This window comes from Grammomys surdaster, unplaced genomic scaffold, assembly GCF_004785775.1.
Source record: "Grammomys surdaster isolate TR1022 unplaced genomic scaffold, NIH_TR_1.0 148, whole genome shotgun sequence".
Classification (NCBI taxonomy): domain Eukaryota; kingdom Metazoa; phylum Chordata; class Mammalia; order Rodentia; family Muridae; genus Grammomys; species Grammomys surdaster.
Genome location: NW_021604606.1, coordinates 1,113,250 through 1,132,688, shown reverse-complemented (window position 1 = coordinate 1,132,688; position 19,439 = coordinate 1,113,250). Strand labels below are relative to the sequence as shown.

The following is a 19,439-nucleotide window of genomic DNA, read 5'->3' as shown; positions in this document are numbered from 1 at the left end:
AGCCACTGCACTCAGAGCAGCTGGTAAGAACTCCATCTCACTCCCTAGGCCCCAGAAATACATCTGGGAGCCAGGGACATCTAGGGCACAGCAGCTACCCAAACCCTGCCCCTCCGGAATTCCACTTCCCTTCGGCCCCTGCCTGGTCCCTGGGACTGGAGCAGACACAGAGTAGGTCTGCTCCTGTCCTGTGGAGAAACTGAATCCTGAGTCATCGAGAAGTCACTACACTCAGAGCAGCTGAAACTGAATTCTGAGTCATCAGGGACCCACTGCACTCAGAGCAGCTGGAGCCACTGCACTCAGAGCAGCTGACACAGAGTTGGTCTGCTCCTGTCCTGTGGAGAAACTGAATCCTGAGTCATCTAGGAGCCACTGCACTCAGAGCAGCTGAAACTGAATCCTGAGTCATCGAGAACCCACTGCACTCAGAGCAGCCGAGGAGCCACTGCACTCAGAACAGAAGGATTACCAGATCCAAGAGGTGGCCTGAGTCCCAGGAGTTCTTCCACCCGGGAGATTAGGGGCATAAGACCACAGAGACCTCTGGACTCCGAGGAGCTCTGCAATAAGCAAGATAACTGGAAATACAGATTCCAATCTTACACAGAGAGGGCAGGTACCACTAGAGTTACCCAGATGGCGAAAGGCAAGCGCAAGAACATAAGCAACAGAAACCAAAGTTTCTTGGCATCATCAGTGCCCAGTTCTCCCAATATAGCAAGCCCTGAACACCCCTTCACACCTGAAAAGCAGGATTCAGAATTAAAATCACTTCTCATGATGATGATAGAGGATTATAAGAAGGAATTAAGTAACTCCCTTAAAGAAATACAGGAGAGTACAAGTAAACAGATAGAAGCCCTTAAAGAGGAATCACAGAAATCCCTTAAAGAAATGCAAGAAAACACAAAGAAGGAATTAAACAAAAACATTCAGGATCTGAAACTGGAAATAGAAACAATAAAGAAAGTTCAAAGGGAGACAACCATGGAGATAGAAAACCTAAGAAAGAGATCAGGAGTCACAGACGCAAGCATCACCAACCGAATACAAGAGATAGAAGAGAGAATCTCAAATGCAGAAGATACGGTGGAAAATATTGACACAGTTGTCAAAGAAAATGAAAAAAGCAAAAAACTCCTAACTCAAAACATCCAGGAAATTCAGGACACAATGAGAAGACCAAACCTAAGGATAATAGGTATAGATGAGAATGAAGATTCCCAACTTAAAGGGCCAGTAAATATCTTCAACAAAATCATTGAGGAAAATTTCCCTAACCTAAAGAACAAGATGCCCATAAACATACAAGAAGCCTACAGAACACCAAATAGACTAGACCAGAAAAGAAATACCTCCCGTCACATAATAATCAAAACATCAGATGCACAAAACAAAGAAAAAATACTAAAAGCAGTAAGGGAAAAAGGTCAAGTAACATATAAAGGCAGACCTATAAGAATTACACCAGACTTCTCACCAGAGACTATAAAAGCCAGAAGAGCCTGGACGGACATCATACAGACACTAAGAGAACACAATTGCCAGCCCAGATTACTATACCCAGCAAAACTCTCAATCACTATAGATGGTGAAACCAAGATATTCCATGACAAAACCAAATTTGCACAATATCTTCCCACAAACCCAGCACTTCAAAGGATAATGGATGGAAAACGCCAACACAAGGAGGGAAACTACAACCTAGAAAAAGCAAGGAAGTAATCTTCCAACAACCCCAAAAGAAGATAACTATACAAACATAACTTTACCTCTAATAACAAAAATAACAGGAAGCCACAATCATTTTTCCTTAATATCTCTTAACATCAATGGTCTCAATTCCGCAATAAAAAGACGCAGACTAGCAGACTGGATACACAAACAAGACCCAGAATTTTGCTGCATACAAGAAACACACCTCAGTGACAAAGACAGACACTACCTCAGAATAAAAGGGTGGAAAACAATTTTCCAAGCCAATGGTCCCAAGAAACAAGCTGGAGTAGCCATTCTAATATCAAATAAAATCGACTTCCATCCAAAATTAATCAAAAAAGATAAGGAAGGACACTTCATACTCATCAAAGGAAAAAGCTACCAAGGTGAACTCTCAATTCTGAACATCTATGCCCCAAATGCAAGGGCACCTACATACATAAAAGAAACTTTACTAAAGCTCAAAACACACATTACACCTCACACAATAATAGTGGGGGATTTCAACACCCCACTCTCAGCAATGGACAGATCATGGAAACAGAAACTAAACCGAGACACTTTGACATTAACAGAAGTTATGAACCGAATGGACTTAACAGACATCTATAGAACATTTCATCCTAAAACAAAAGAATATACCTTTTTCTCAGCACCTCATGGTACCTTCTCCAAAATAGACCATATAATTGGTCACAAAACAAGCCTCTACAGATACAAAAAGATTGAAATAATCCCTTGCCTCTTATCAGATCACCATGGAATAAGACTGGTCTTTAATAATGACAAAACCAATGGAAAACCCATGTGCACATGGAAACTGAACAACTCTCTACTCAATGATGACTTGGTCAAGGAAGAAATAAAGAAAGAAATTAAAGACTTTTTAGATATCAATGAAAATGAGGACACATCATACCAAAACTTGTGGGACTCCATGAAGGCAGTGCTAAGAGGAAAACTCATAGCTCTAAGTGCCTACAAAAAGAAACTGGAAAGAGCACACACTAACAAGTTGACTGCACAACTAAAAGCCCTAGAACAAAAAGAAGCAAATACACCCAGGAGGAGTAGAAGGCAGGAAATAATCAAACTCAGGGCTGAAATCAACCAAATAGAAACTGAAAGAACAATACAAAATATCAATAAAACCAGGAGTTGGTTCTTTGAGAAAATCAACAAGATAGATAAACCGTTAGCCAGATTAACCAGAGGGCACAGAGAGAGTATCCAAATTAATAAAATCAGAACTGAAAAGGGAGACATAACAACAGAAACGGAAGAAATTAAAAAAATCATCAGATCCTACTACAAAGGTCTATACTCAACAAAACTGGAAAACCTGGATGAAATGGACAATTTCCTAGACAGATACCAGGTACCAAAATTAAACCAGGAGCAGATAAACCATCTAAATAGTCCCATAACCCCTCAGGAAATAGCAGCAGTCATTAAAAGCCTCCCCACTAAAAAAAGCCCAGGACCAGATGGTTTTAGTGCTGAATTCTATCAGACCTTCAAGGAAGACCTAATACCAATTCTCTTCAAACTATTCCACAAAATAGAGACAGAAGGAACACTACCCAATTCGTTCTATGAAGCTACAATTACACTCATTCCCAAACCCCACAAGGACCCAACAAAGAAAGAGAACTTCAGACCAATCTCCCTTATGAACATCGATGCAAAAATACTCAATAAAATTCTAGCAAACCGAATCCAAGACCACATCAAAACAATCATCCATCATGATCAAGTAGGTTTTATCCCAGGAATGCAGGGATGGTTCAATATTCGGAAATCCATCAATGTAATCCACTATATAAACAAACTCAAAGAAAAAAACCACATGATCATCTCACTAGATGCTGAGAAAGCATTTGACAAAATTCAACATCCCTTCATGATAAAAGTCTTGGAAAGATCAGGAATTCAAGGCCCCTACCTAAACATAGTAAAAGCAATTTACAGCAAACCAGTAGCCAACATCAAGCTAAATGGAGAGAAACTTGAAGCAATCCCACTAAGATCAGGGACTAGACAAGGTTGCCCACTCTCCCCCTACCTATTCAATATAGTACTGGAAGTCTTAGCCAGAGCAATTAGACAGCAAAAAGAAGTCAAAGGGATACAAATAGGAAAGGAAGAAGTCAAAATATCGCTATTTGCAGATGATATGATAGTATACTTAAGTGACCCCCAAACTTCCACCAGAGAACTCCTAAACCTGATAAACAACTTCAGCAAAGTGGCTGGTTATAAAATCAACTCAAACAAATCAGTAGCCTTCCTCTACATGAAAGATAAACAGACTGAAAAAGAAATTAGGGAAATGACACCCTTCACAATAGTTGCAAATAATATAAAATACCTTGGTGTGAATCTAACCAAGCAAGTGAAAGACCTGTATGACAAGAACTTCAAGTCTCTGAAGAAAGAAATTGAAGAAGATCTCAGAAGATGGAAAGATCTCCCATGCTCATGGATTGGCAGGATTAATATAATAAAAATGGCCATCTTGCCAAAAGCAATCTACAGATTCAATGCAATCCCCATTAAAATCCCAACTCAATTCTTCACAGAGTTAGAAAAGGAAATTCTCAAATTCATATGGAATAACAAAAAACCTAGGATAGCGAAAACTATTCTCAACAATAAAAGAACTTCGGGAGGAATCACCATCCCTGACCTCAAGCTGTACTACAGAGCAATAGTGATAAAAACTACCTGGTATTGGTACAGAGACAGGCAGGAAGATCAATGGAATAGAATTGAAGACCCAGAAATGAACCCACACTCCTATGGTCACTTGATCTTTGACAAAGGAGCTAAAACTGTCCAGTGGAAAAAGGACAGCATTTTCAACAAATGGTGCTGGTTCAACTGGAGGACAACATGTAGAAGAATGAAAATTGATCCATTCTTATCCCCTTGTACAAAGCTCAAATCTAAGTGGATAAAGGACCTCCACATAAAACCAGATACACTGAAACTAATAGAAGAGAAGGTGGGGAAAAGCCTCGAATACTTGGGCACAGGGGAAAAGTTCCTGAACAGAACTCCAATGGCATATGCTCTAAGATCGAGAATTGACAAATGGGACTTCATAAAATTGCAAAGTTTCTGTAAGGCAAAGGACACTGTCAATAGGACAAAACGACAACCAACAAATTGGGAAAAGATCTTTACCAATCCTTCATCTGATAGAGGGCTAATATCCAATATATACAAAGAACTCAAGAAATTAGCCTCCAGGCAACCAAATTACCCTATTAAAAAATGGGGTATAGAGCTTAACAAAGAATTTTCAACAGAAGAAACTCGAATGGCCGAGAAGCACCTAAAGAAATGCTCGGCATCCTTAGTCGTCAGGGAAATGCAAATCAAAACAACCCTGAGATTCTATCTCACACCAGTCAGAATGGCTAAGATTAAAAACTCAGGCGATAGTAGATGCTGGCGAGGGTGTGGAGAAAGAGGAACACTCCTCCACTGTTGGTGGGACTGCAAGATGGTGCAACCACTTTGGAAATCAGTGTGGCGGTTCCTCAGAAAATTGGACATAGCATTACCCGAGGATCCAGCTATACCACTCCTAGGCATATACCCAGAAGGTGCTCGAACATATAATAAGGACATATGCTCAACTATGTTCATAGCAGCCTTATTTATAATAGCCAGGAGCTGGAAAGAACCCAGATGTCCTTCAACTGAGGAATGGATTAAAAAAATGTGGTATATTTACACAATGGAGTATTACTCAGCTATTAAAAACAATGAATTTGAGAGGTTCCTAGGTAAATGGATGGAACTAGAAATTATCATACTGAGTGAGGTAAGCCAATCACAAAAGAACACACATGGTATTCACTCACTGATTATTGGATATTAGCCCAGAACCTTAAAATGCCCAAGATGCAACTCACAGGCCACATGAAGTCCATAAAGAAGGAAGACCAAGTGGGGGTGATTCGGTCCTTCTTAGAAGGAGCAACAAAATACTCAAGGGAGCAAATATGGAGACAAAGCGAGGGACAAAAACTGAAGGAGGGGCCGTCTGAAGACCTTTCCACCTGAGTATCCATCCCATGTGCAGTCACCAAAGGTAGATGCTGATGTGGAAGTCAGGAAGTGCATGCTGATAAGAGCCTGATATGGATGTCTCCTCAGAGGTCTTCAAGAGCCTGACATATTCAGAGGCAGATGCTCACAACTAGCCATTGAAGTGATTATGGGGTTCTCAATGGAGGAGTTAGAGTGAAGACTGAAGGAGCTGAAAGGATTTGTGGCCCCATGAGGAGAGCAACAATACCAACCAACCACAGCTCCCAGGGTCTAAACCACCAGCCTGGGAGCACTTATGGAGGGATCCAGGGCCTTAGCTGAATATATAAGAGTGGAGGGCCCTGCTGGGCACAGGTGGAAGATGAGATCCTTGACCTCATGAAGGCTGGACGCCCCAGGGGGTGGGAGTTTTGAGGGTGGGGAGGTGGGAGTGGGGGGGTAGATAGAGGTTACATCCACAAAGAAGAAGGAGGAGGTGTGAGGGGATTGGGGGTTCCTGGGTGGGTGGGGGATGGGGTAAGGGGACAACATATGAAATGTAAATAAAACATCCAATAAAAAAATTAAAAAAAAAAAAGAAAAGAAAAAAAAATTCTTGTCCCTTTAGCTTAAAGCCAAATAATATTCTCAGATAAACTGAGATGGTACTAATACAATCTTCTTCTTCTTCTTCTTCTTCTTCTTCTTCTTCTTCTTCTTCTTCTTCTTCTTCTTCTTCTTCTTCTTCTTCTTTTTTGAGACAGGGTTTCTCTGTATAGCCCTGGCTGTCCTGGAACTTACTCTGTAGACCAGGCTGACCTTGAACTCAGAAATCCACCTGCCTCTGCCTCCCAAGTGCTGGGATTAAAGACATGTGCCACCACTGGCCGGCTCTAATACATCCTTCAATATAATATTCCTTAGGAAATAAATTAGTCATATTCTCTAATGAGGTAAGACTTCTCTGGGTATAAGTTTTAACCACAGTATAAATGTTATGAATGTATTATGTTTTAAATCCTTTAATTCAGAATGAATTAGTTAAGTATTTCTGAATATTTTATTATCTAAGATGCTTGAGGATTTGTAATTATTATCAGCCACATACAAAGCTTCTGAAATAAATCCTCAGTAAACAGGATTGGCATACTAAAGGATCAGATTTTGATATGCTGTTTTCAAATAAGTATGATTGTATTATTTGGAGAAATCTTTATTATCGAATTAAACATGTCTTCAGTAGAATAATAACAGATAAGCTTATTAGCAGAATATTTTGATAATCTATGTTTTCTTAAATATCCCATGACCAGGAGAGTAGCTGTACAATGTTAATTGAATGCAATAAGAATGGCAACCAATTCTGGCTCCTTCTTTTATCACAGTCCATCAGAAGGACACAAAGAAGTCTAAATTAAAATAAATTCAATAAGGAAAGAACATCTTCCTTTTCCAACTGTTGTAAATCCCTTTCCTCTTGTTAAGCAAGCCTTACTCAGTAATTATTTCCTTTATGAGAATAAAAGCAGAAGGATGTTTCTCTTATTAAATCAATGTCTTTATGCTTATGAAGTCGAAGGCACCACAAAACAGTCAAAGAAGAAAATGTCATCAACTCATTTTCTCCCACCCACTGTTTTAAATTGTTTGCTTAGTACCAACGTATCCTACACTTATATAAGTTGTTTATGATGAGCCAAATTAATAGTCTTTGCATTTCTTTCTGCTGGAATTTGGAGAGCTGACAAATGAATTAGTGGAAAATGGCAATTCTACATGAATTAGCTTTTAAGTTTCCCTAAGAGGTTGATGCAGAACTTAATAAGAGACTTATTAGGAGAAGTAGGATAACTTAATTCAGATTGATTATAGACTTTGGTGAAGACAGCTGGGGTTCAAATGAAACTGAAAAAGAACTTCTATGCACTTCAAAGGATGCTAAACAGATGTCTGAAACAATTACTCTTCGCAGCCTTTTCAGAAGTTTCAAAGACAGGATGAGAATAGCATGGTAAAGGAAGGTTCTATTTGCCTGAGTTGAGGCAGAGACTTTAAAAACACACATACACAAGTGCTATCTAAACTCAGATGCTTTAGGTAAAGACATTTGACACTGTTGTCCTAAGTAATTTGCTTTTAGCTTTACAAACAAAGCAAGAAGTGAGAGGGACAACATGGGAACAATTAATAAGCTCGCCTAGCAACACTAACTTACAATTAATTTCACATTGAACAAATAATTTGGTAGGCATTTTTAAGATGAGTAATTTGTCCTTTACTTTCTAAGCTCAAATAAAGCCAACATTGACCTTTCCATTGCCATACTTTTAAAGTGTAGAGTGAGTCTGTATTATTATATGCCTTTTAATAGACATTTTCTCAGATATTAAAGGCCAAATTATGTGCTTTTAAACAATACCAGTATGTGCTTTGTATCAGTGTAAGAAGCATTGGTTCCATATTTAATCTAGTTTTATGAAGGATTATTTATTTTGTTTATTTTTCCATTTTGATCAAAAGCTCAATATACAATTTTACCATAATAAGAACAAGAATAACAAAAGCCTCCCTAAAGTATTTTATTTACTTGAAGTTCATAGAACTGAGCAGCCAATCGATAAATTTTTCCATCCCATTCTAGGTGGTAAATCTTTACTTCACTGCAAAGATAACGTTTGGGCACCAAGAAGGTAATAATATATAAAGTTCCTGCTACACAAATATGAGAACCTGAGTTTGGATCCTATGTATCCACCTAAAAGCTGATCATAGCAATGCATGCCTGTAACCCTGTGGGATGGAGTCTGGTATAGTTTAGGGACTAGCTGGATATCTATTCTAGTCAATTGATGAGCTTCAAGTTCAGTGAATGATTTTGTCTCAAAGCAAGACAAGACAGAGCAAGAGAAAACAAAGCAAAACATGCACAAAAGCAATATAGAGGAATGATTGAGAAAAATATTCCAAAATCAATTACTGACATCAATATAGGCAAGCACAGGTCAGTGCACTTGTGCACTCATGTCCACATATGACACTTGATGGTTAGAGAACTTACATATTTTATAATATTCTTAAGGTTTGTCTTGTTTATAAGAATTCCTTCTACCCATACTATAACTGTGCAAAAAAGCATTATTATTTTTGCGAACTTCCCTGAAAGGATGAAATGTTTTTCAAGTCAATGATAAATATAAACAAGAAAATTAGAACCATGATTAAGAGGTAACAGTAAAAGAAGATAGAACTACATAAAGATGTTTGCATGCCTTCTGCTTACCAAAGCGGAAATGAAACTCTAATACATCCCATCACAGTTCACATTACTTGTTCAGGGGAAATGCACTTTGTTTTCTCAATGAAAAATTCTGAGATCGAATTTCTCTGATACATTTCTCCAAGAAAGGAAGCAACAAGTACTCAGTCTGGAAAGGCTAAGAAGATGGAACTTTTAGTTTTCTTCTTAAAATTCTTAATATTAATGTTGAACATCAATACCAATGGTATAATGGATTCAATATACTTCTCAAATCCACTTCACAATACCATGAAAATATACTCAGTTAAAATGTCAAGAAGGTATAGTAAAAATATCACATTAAAAGTGTTTTATAGGGAAAACTCACAGAATCTCTGTTTTTTGACTTCTCCAGTAACTTGTTAGAAGTTTGTATAAGTGAAAGCAAACCGTATACAAATAGAAATAACAAATTCAGAAATGTCAAGATGAAAGCCTGGGAACTGAATTGGGGGGGGTAGATGCAATAGTGTGTTTAAAGTTATAGCTGAATGTGTATATTGGTGAAATGCATTTGTGTCTCTGTTCAATCTCTAACATGAAAGGACAGCAAAGAGTGAAATTAAGTAAACTATGAGCACAGTTCAAAAATTATGTAGCATTTTTCTTAATGGAGAAACAATGGTTGATTAAAGCAAGAAAACTCCAATGATTCCCAATAATTTTCGCTTTGGGATCATTCATAGAGCTTGAGTTCAAAATTACTAGATGAATCCCAGCTACTTGAAAACAGAAGCAGGAGGCTTACTTGAGCTTCAGAGCTGATGGGCAGCCTTGGATAAATATAGTCAGACTCTGTATAAATCGGCCAAACAACCAACTAATACATAATCAATCAATCAATCTCTCTCTATATTTATCTGCCCCCATCTCTGCTTCTCCCTCTCTTTCTTTTTACTTTCTTAAAAGGCTGATGATGTAGCTCAGCACATACAAAACATTAGGTTAAATACTTCCTCCAGCTATACTACTTTCTGAAAGCCTTTACATGTTCCTCTTGTATATCTATGCAGACATCCTAGTGATTCAGTTATTTTTATTTCCCTTTACAAGAAAATAAAATGCCTATGTAGTCCAGTAAGTGTTCATGACATTCCCATAAGCTGAGTAGTTACAGCTGTGTCCTTAAAATGCTTGGTAAATAACTGGAATTATGGATTTTGAAAATAGCAAGGTATTTGAAAAGTAACTTTAATTCTAGTATGTATTCTTATGTAGCTTTTGTGACATCAGGATTCTCTTAGTGACTTACATAGCCAATATGAACATGACATTTCTTCATCTTCATTTATACTATTTATCACCATGAAGATGATCAGCTAGCATGTCCATAAAGTTCAGGGATTTAGTAGTTATCCATTTCCCAATATTCAAAGGGCACATTAGCTAATGAAATAACACTATCAGAAATCCATTAGAGGCATGTATTTTGTAGTGACACAAGTAGCAACTTTTAAAACAATAATGGAGCTTTAAAACTGAGAAAGAAGAAATGGAGAATTGAGGAGAGTTTTCTGAAACCATCCCTAGGATCTGAGGGGGCATGGGTATATCAAATGGTCTTTTAGGTAGCTAGCTGAGCTGGCCACTACTTGGGAATCCTCTATAGCCTGAGGCTAATATTTATAAGTTAAATACAAGATGGAAATGGTGGCTTTAAAGATGCTTCTCCTTGTGAACTTGTCTAAGATGCCCCATAATTAGATATCCAAATTCAAAACTCACATAGTTGGGATTGAACATAAGACACCTTCTCTAACTAAACAGAGAAGGGGGAGATGCCAGAAGCCAGGACCCTCGCCCTTACCCTTACCCCCTACCTTTCCCCACCTGCACAATGTCCTCTGAAGCTTGGCAACTGCAAGATCCTGCCTAGCAACTGCAGATAGACTCAAAGCAGAGTACCATGTCTTCTTAAGAATAGCAGGGAGACCATAACTCAAGCAGTGTACCATATCTTCTGAAGAACTGCAGGTAGATCATAATTCAAGGCAGTGTACCATATAGACCATGACATGTTTCAAGGCACAGGCCAAGAAGATTTTGTACTTTTCCACCACCTGGACCCTCTTACCCCCTCCCATTGTAAAACATGCTATAAAAAAAAGCATTTCATGTTTAAAAAAAAAGAAATTAAAAAAAAAAAGATGCTTCTCCTTTTTAATAATCAATTTTAGTTAATAAATTTGATTTGATTGACTATCATCACCAAAGCTTTGGAGTGTCAGATTTGGTGTCAATAAAGTAAAACTCCCTTGGTAGGAGTTGAGAGCATTGTAGATATTTATGGAAGACTACATAAATAAGTTATATGTGCTTTGGGCTTTGAAGGTTCAGTAAGAATTGATCAGACATACAAAGTATGATCATTCAGATGGAAAATAAATGGCAGATATGATAAAATATGAACATTTTGGGTAGCATAGGATAAGGATATTGGCTTATCTGCATGTGAGTCATTAAAACAGAGTAGTGAAGCTAGGGACAGAAAGAAGAGAGATAGCTATCCTATCAAGATGGACTTCATTATATCTAGGAAGGAGTTTTTTCTTAAAATGGGAAAAGTCAGGATGATTCAGAAATGTCAGTAATGTAATTATTAATTCATTTACTCAATATTTAAAAGGCAGTGTCCATAATATGCCACACACACTGACTGGTCAATGGATGTGAGTAGGTCATCTATGTAAGTAAAAAAAAAAATAATAGGAATCTTAAAAGACAGTGGTTCTCTTCTTCCACCTATGCCCAGCAGGGCCCTCCACTTTTACATATTCAGCTGAAGCCCTGGATCCCCCCCTAAGTGCTCCCAGGCTGGTGGTTTAGACCCTGGGAGCTGAAGAGAACCTTGACCTCATGAAGGCTGGATGCCCCAGGGGGTGGGAATTTTGAGGGTGGGGAGGTGGGAGTGGGGGGGGTGTAGATAGAGGTTACATCCACAGAGAAGAAGGAGGAGGGGCGAGGGGATTGGGGGTTCCGAGGGGGTGGTGGGGGATGGGGTAAGGGGACAACATAGGAAATGTAAATAAATCATCCAATAAAAAAAAAGACAGTGGTTAAAAATGAGGATTAATAAGAAGAAACATTTTGAGGGAGAATAAGCAATGGTATACAAAAAACAAAAATGTAGAAAAACACAATGCTGAAGGTAAAGTTACTACTAGCTGCAATTAGAAAGCAAAAGGCCTGGAGAATGAATGATTTTGTTTCAGATTAGCTGTGTTATTACTAAGGATAAAGTCGCAAATTGGGGCTTCTGGTCTTGACAAGTATATTTTTATTCTGTTCTGATACTAAGTAACACACACACATATACACACACTCACAGACAGACACAGACACACAGACACACAGACACACACACACACACACACGCACACACACCAATCAGAAATTCCATAAACGACAACCAAACCAACCCCTTAAACCCCATCTGCTTATGATAAATTAATTTCCTAATGGCAAAAAATCAAAATTACTTTTCATGTTGTAACTTTTTAATATTTCATTTTATGTGCCTAAAGGTACTACCTACCACACTAATGAGACTCCTTAATATTTCATTGTTTTAATCACTGAAGAAAGACAAATGATTACATCACTGACTTTTCTTGGAGGAAACTCCATGTGAAAGATATTCAAATGAGGCTCAAATGCTTTCTTTCTAAGGCTTATAGTCCCTATAATTTAACTTTGTGAGATGACAACACTGTGTACACATAAATGAACACTCTTTTGGTGTCTTCAAAGTATTGTGGAACAAAGTAGAGCACAGTACCTTGACTTTTTCAAGGTGATCTTGGAGAGAGTCAATGAGGAGATCCCCCACTGGCTGCCAGGATCCCTTGATCACCTCAGCTTGGCGCAACTTGAGGTCCAGTTCATCGGCAGCTTCCTGAAGTTCCTGAAGTCTTTCAAGAGCCTCATCTATTTTTCTCTGCCAATCAGCTGAGTGCAGGTTCAATTTGTCCCATTCCGTGTTGACCTCTTCTGCCTGCTTTCGTAGGAGCCGAGTGACATTCTGAGCTCTTTCTTCAGGAGGCAGCTCTAAATTGGCAATATGACAAGGTTTAAGGCCACATCCATTTTGTTAAAAAAAAAAAAAAGCATTGTTGAAAAGGTCAGACTAGAAGAAAGGAAGCGAATATAGATTAACAAGAGGCCAACTTACTGATTAATGGCTCTTTTACACTTTGGCATAAATTTTGATATAGACAAGCTCAGCTAAACTGTCTGTCTTCCTTAGTGAATCTGTTCTACTTTTTGTCAACCAGATAAATCAAGATTCATTTAAGCTTTCAGAGAGAAAAATGTTAGCACATGCTGAACAGTTCTAATTTATTTCAGTCAGCCTAAACGGAAAATTAGCTTGCAGTCTTTGTAACAATAGAATTCCGTTTCACAGATAAGCTCCTTTGTTTACTATTTTCTAAATATACAAATAACTGATTATTGATTGCTTTATTTATGACTGAAAACAGGATTGTGCAGGGTAGTTTGTGATTCTGTATTCTTTTTCAACACCTACATTTAATTTGAATTGATTCTGTTTAACCCAGTATGAGAGCTATATAGACTCTGGCAGCAAGCTTGGATGGGCTGTGCTCTCATCACTGAGCCTTCTATCAATATGTTATTACAGTTCCACATTCAATTACCTCTAGGCTCCTGGTAGAGTTTCTCTAGTCCTTCCAAAGGCTGCTCCGTCAGAAATATTCTCACAGTCTCCAGAGTACTCATGATTACAGGTTCTTTAGTTTTCAATTCCCTCTTGAAGGCCTGTGAAATGAGATGAAAAGAAATGCTTATTTGGCTTGTGGAATGCTCCTCAAAATTAATCCTGGGTGCTCAGCACTTGTTTATGTAACTCCCCAGTCAATTTCTCTCTCCTTTATTTATAAACTGGAAGTCATAAAATGATAAGAAAGGCGACCTGGGTCTCAATGTTAATGAGCAAACTACTGGGATGGTGAATTTTTTTTCTAGGGAAAGCTGGGGAGCTTTCAAGACAGGTGGTATCTTAATATTAAGATAAGTTCATTTTTGTTTATATGACCTGACTAGCAGATATAGAAATAAAATCACAAAGTCTATATTGTAAAATCCTTCCCTGGTTAATGAAGATTTAAATATTCCCAACGTAATGACTTCTAGTACACACTGGAAAATATTCACTGTTATGTAGAGAAATTCAGACTTATTGAAATATGTAACAAATTCAACTGGTAATTCTGTCAAAATGTTTGATGGTGAGTAAACTAAATTCATCTACTGAAAATGGGATGGGGGTTCTTGGTTGGGGGAGGGGAGGAAATGGGGAAAGGCAATAACATTTGAAATGTAGATACCCAATAAAATACCCAATAAAAAATACCAAAACTAACTATTATGTTTTACATTGTGACTTTTCTGAGAAGAGTAGCTATTTTTGGAACTATTATCGATACAAGGATTTTGAATACCTTTCTATAAATGAATAGACCTAGAATATGTGTTCTTCAGACCACTTAGTTAAGTAGTCAGTTTGGTTAGCAATTTTAATCTTTAATCAATATTCTCTGTTACAAGAAATTTGGATAGGAGAAAAATGAATCAGTTTTGCCTTCAAGAACCTATTGGACCAACATAAGAAAGAAAAATGCCTAGCACAGGGAGGAAACATGCCCAAAGATGAAATGCAGGATGTCTTGGGTTGAATCCTAGCCTTGGAATATCCTTAAACAAACATACACAACAAAACCAAAGAATGAAAGGATAAAAGAAAATGAAAGAAACATTATAGAATTTGAGTCAAGACTCTAAAGTCATACGTAATCCAGTGAGGCACACAGTAATGCATAAATTAATACTCATAAATAAAAAAATTTGTTGGCCCAGATTTTATGATATCTTAGATGATCATGTTAATAAAATATATTAAGTATCACATATGCAATAATATGGCTGATTATTACTAATATTACTCTGACCTAAGGTTTAATTATGAACTATTTTTTAATTCTATCTTAACAATGCCATCAACTGAGTTTAAGCCCTCTTATATAACTGGGAAGTTCAGTGATGCGATGCTTTCCTTTAAATTTCAGACATAGCATTATGATACAAAAGCATCTCAGAACTGTATTATAACACATTTGTTGGTAAGACTCTTAATGGTGCTCACCAATGAAAAGAAGCCTGAGTGTGCTACTTTATAAAATAATTGATCTGTCAAGGTTATTTATGATTCAGGAGAGAGAGGTAAGGTGTCTGAATAAAAATAACAGACTATTTGGATTCAGCCTGTACATGCAGAAGAAATTTTTATATTATGGACTATTCTTGTGTCCTTGAAACCACACTGGGTAGATGATTATTTACTTTACTTACACAGAAGTCTGGTTTTACCTATAACATTTTATTTGATTTCTACATATGTGTGTTTGTGCATCTGATGTTATATGTATGCATGCATTGTATCTGTATAAGTATGTGGATATACTTTTTGTTGTGTTGTATTTTGTACAGTCCAACTTTCACAAATACAAGCAAATTATCTCCTTTTATCTGTCTGTCTACTTGAATAATGATACTGGCTTTGCTAATTATAAAAATAATAATGGCTCCCTACACCAAACTTCTGTATCTAAGTTACACTATAGACTAGAGACAAAACGTTGAGTCTAAATTGGTGCCTCTATTTATTAAATTCCAGTATATCAAGAAGAGCTAAAAATGTAAATCAGTTCAATACAACCTGGGAAAGATTTCTAGAAGATTTTAAGTATATTGAGTTCTAAAGCATAAACATGAGTTAGAGAAGAATTGTTAGACGACATTCAAAGAAAAGAAATGTGTACATACACAGAGACAGAGCATAACATTCTATAGTGTGTATAATTATCTCCAAACAGGCCTGCCCTTCTAGAAAGTTAGGATTAAGGAAAGACCGTTACCAGAGTTAACATGAGTAACTGTTAGTATATAGAAACACAGTAGAGTTTTGAAGCAGAATTTTGGCATCAGACTCTTGAAAAGCTTAGACAGGGAAATGACATGGATACATTTGTGTTTACCAAAGTAGAAGTAACATGATAGAGGAAATAAGACAAAAAGATGAGGCTCTAATTAGGGAAGGGTGGGAGATAAATACAGAAGGAAGGAAGCATGGGTAAAGTGACAGTAAAACTTCCAAGGAGTCATACTATTATTTATCTACCTAATATATATAAATTTTATCTGGGCTAACAATGCTCCCTGCATAGGCCAAAGACCACCTAACAAAAACCCCACTACCAGTCATGAGAAGCCATCTCTTGAGTTGTTGGCCAGGGTTGTCTAAGAGAATCACCAAACATTACAGATCATTTCTATTGCCCTTGGTTTCCCCCCACGAGTGATAAAGTATAAGTATCCATTATTACAAACACAAAGCACTTCAAACACAAGGCGCATAGTCCCCATAGTTGGAAGCAACCTGAAAGCCCCTTCTATGAGAAGTAGCTTTCATTGTATTAGAAGTACACTTTCAAGCTTACAATGAAGGGAGGCAACCAACAATTCTTCCCAACTCGGTCTACGAACCACAACAAAGACCAGAATGAGATGATAACCTTAAAGGGGTGGTTGTGGCACTTAAAACTTGGTGGTAACTAGAAGTACTCTACTTGCACTTAAGACCCACTGAGCAAGAGGGAAATCCTGTCTGGTATTGGAAATCTAGCAAACTCCTTAGTGCTAGTGAAGTTGTGGATCATAGAGAACTAAAAACGACCACCTTATGAAACCAGCATAATCCCTAACTATAATCTAAATAGCTATCCTTATTCCTACAGATAAATGTAGTCCTTACTCGTTTTCAAGGAACCTTCTCTTTGTAACAGATGGAGACCATCACAGAAAATCACAACTAATCAAAATGGAGAGGTGTGGAGCACAGTTTCAATGGCTACTTCTATAAAAACAACTCCTGCTCCTAAGGTTCGGAGAGTACTGTTAAGAGGGGGAAGAGAGATAGTAAGAGGCAGAGTCTCAGGGAGTTTTCAGTGAGATTGTATCTCTTAGTATTGTCAGAAGCTACAGCTATAAAATTTTACCAACATTACTGCCTAATATGAACTGAACAAGGATGATACAGCTAGACATCAAAGTATGTGGAGGGAAGACCAAGAGGTTTCAGCCCTATACAAGGAACTACACAAAGGAATGCCTAGCATAGAAGAAATAGTCTTCTCCAAGGGAAGAACATATCAATTGGTTATCTTATATCAAATGGTCAGTCCTGAAAATACAAGTAACATTGCATATACTAAGCATGCTATATCTATGAATCTATATGTACATAAATAAAGGAAGAAAAGAAAAAAGATATCTCTCATGACTAGGGATATGGCACTGTTCAGAAAATGTGTGCATGAAGTCCCAGGTTTGATTGCCAGCACTAAATTGTCACCCATGTTGGCACATGTAGGCTAATTCCAACACTCAGCTGATGGAGGCAGGAGGATTATATGTTCATGATTGTGGGGAAAATTTATGAAGGCCGCCACAGCGGCGCAAGCCCCGAGGGGCTTCCGCCGCAGTGGCGGGTCTCACATTAGGGAGAGAATCCTATGGTTCCAGTGGCCTGAGGGCCTTGGCGGCGGCAGGCCCCAGTAACACGAGGAAGTCCTTGGTTCCAAAAAGGTTTATTGTCATGGCGGATAATAGATGGATCTAGGTGTACCCCCCAAAACTCAGGGCAGTCCCGAGTTATATAGGGAGGGAGAAAGGGGGAGGATTGGGGGAGGATCTGGGGGAGGCATGTTTAATTTGCTCTGTCCTCTGGCCTTCATTAGTATGTAAATCCCTAGGGCCTGAGGCCTACAGCCTGGCCTATGTGACTCTATGGAGATGTGACTACTTTTCAGGATCCTGGATGATGGGAGGGACCGAACTCCTGCCGGTTCTCGCGTAGAATTCCACGCAGCAGAGTCTGCAGAGTTTCGGGTTCTAGGCACCTGCTCAACCATGACCCAGGATACCCTTACGCAGTCCCACACATGATCATCCTCTGTAACAGAGCTAGTTGGAGGCCAGCTTTGTTTACATGAGATCTCTCTTCCAAAACAAGCAAATGAAAAAGGTGAACAAAGATATACATGAAATGAAGACAGTGGTCTCCCCTTTCTACAGTTTTATATTCCACATATTTAATTATTTTTGGTGATCTATGATGACCATAATGGAAAATTACAAATTAAATTGTGATTGACTGTCATGATACAACAGTGCTTGAGCTCAAATATCTTATAAGTAAGCTCTTAAGAGTACAAATTGTAATGCTAACAATTTAGATAATTCAAAGAAAAACTATAAAGCACTTTAAGTGAAATGGTGAAATTTCTTACCTTTTATTTTTATGTGAATTTATATGGTTCTGAGTATACATATATGTGCAGGTGCCTGTGGAATCTAGAAGAATGTATTAGATGGCATATAATTGGAGTTACAGGCGGTTGTGGGGAACTAGGAAACAAACCTGATTACACTACAAGGGCATAAAGTACTTATAACTACTGAACCATCTCCCCATCTCTGAAGATTCTCATATTAATAAAGAAATTGAAAAAAACATGTATGCAGAAGTTACTACAATCTAGAGTAAGTTATCTTTCTGCACATAATTTATAACTTATGCTTTATCATAGTCAGGCATGTATAAGAAGTAACACAGTATATGCAGTTTGGGTTATTCATGGGGGAGTCTTAGAATGTATTCCCATAGATAAGATGGCAGTTGCTCTATAGAACATAAATCTAATAAGGATGAAAGAAGAATTTGAAAGAAAACTAACTGGAGCCAACTAGAAGAACAATTTCATGTAAGAATGTGAGGACGTAACTCAGATCTAGAGTACAAGGAGAAAAAGACAGCACAGTAGGAAAGTATTTAGGCAGTGCAGATATGCAGAAGGAGCAAGAAGTACTCATAGTTTTTACATTGAGTAGATGAGTGAATTCTGAATACGATTTAACTAAGGGTGAGGAAATAAACTTTCTAGGACTACTCTACGTACCTCTAATAGTTCTAGCCTGCTGAGAACTTTCCCATCCCATGCAAATGAGATGTGTACCATCTGTCTGGTTAATTTCTCAAATTTCTCTTATCCAAGAAGGAGAAATGGCTAAGGCTTTAGTTGGGAGACTGCTAGACTAAATTTCCAGTTGTCAGAAAAAAAAACAAAGACAAAAACCCAGATCTCTAGGTGCTTATAATTACAACATACGAAGTCCAGACTCAGAAAAAAAATTCTGGGCTGTAAAAACTGAGACATGTGGGACACTGAGCTAACTCCTTGAAAATCAGAGTTAGATTTAGGCCTATTATGTTTCCAAGGAGATTCGTTTTGAGATT

General features: G+C 37.8%; 1 protein-coding gene across 4 annotated transcripts in view; it reads right to left on the bottom strand.

Annotated features, from left to right (window-relative positions):
• Dmd (dystrophin) overlaps window positions 1-19,439 on the bottom strand; it is a 1,212,244-nt gene that overhangs the window by 359,560 nt on the left and 833,245 nt on the right. For all 4 annotated transcript variants that reach the window (XM_028765040.1, XM_028765041.1, XM_028765042.1 and 1 more), the window contains 2 exons: window positions 13,723-13,843; window positions 12,843-13,111 (listed from right to left, as the gene is read on the bottom strand). In XM_028765040.1, coding sequence (XP_028620873.1) covers window positions 12,843-13,111; window positions 13,723-13,843 — 390 coding nt within the window. The remainder of the gene's footprint in view (window positions 1-12,842; window positions 13,112-13,722; window positions 13,844-19,439) is intronic.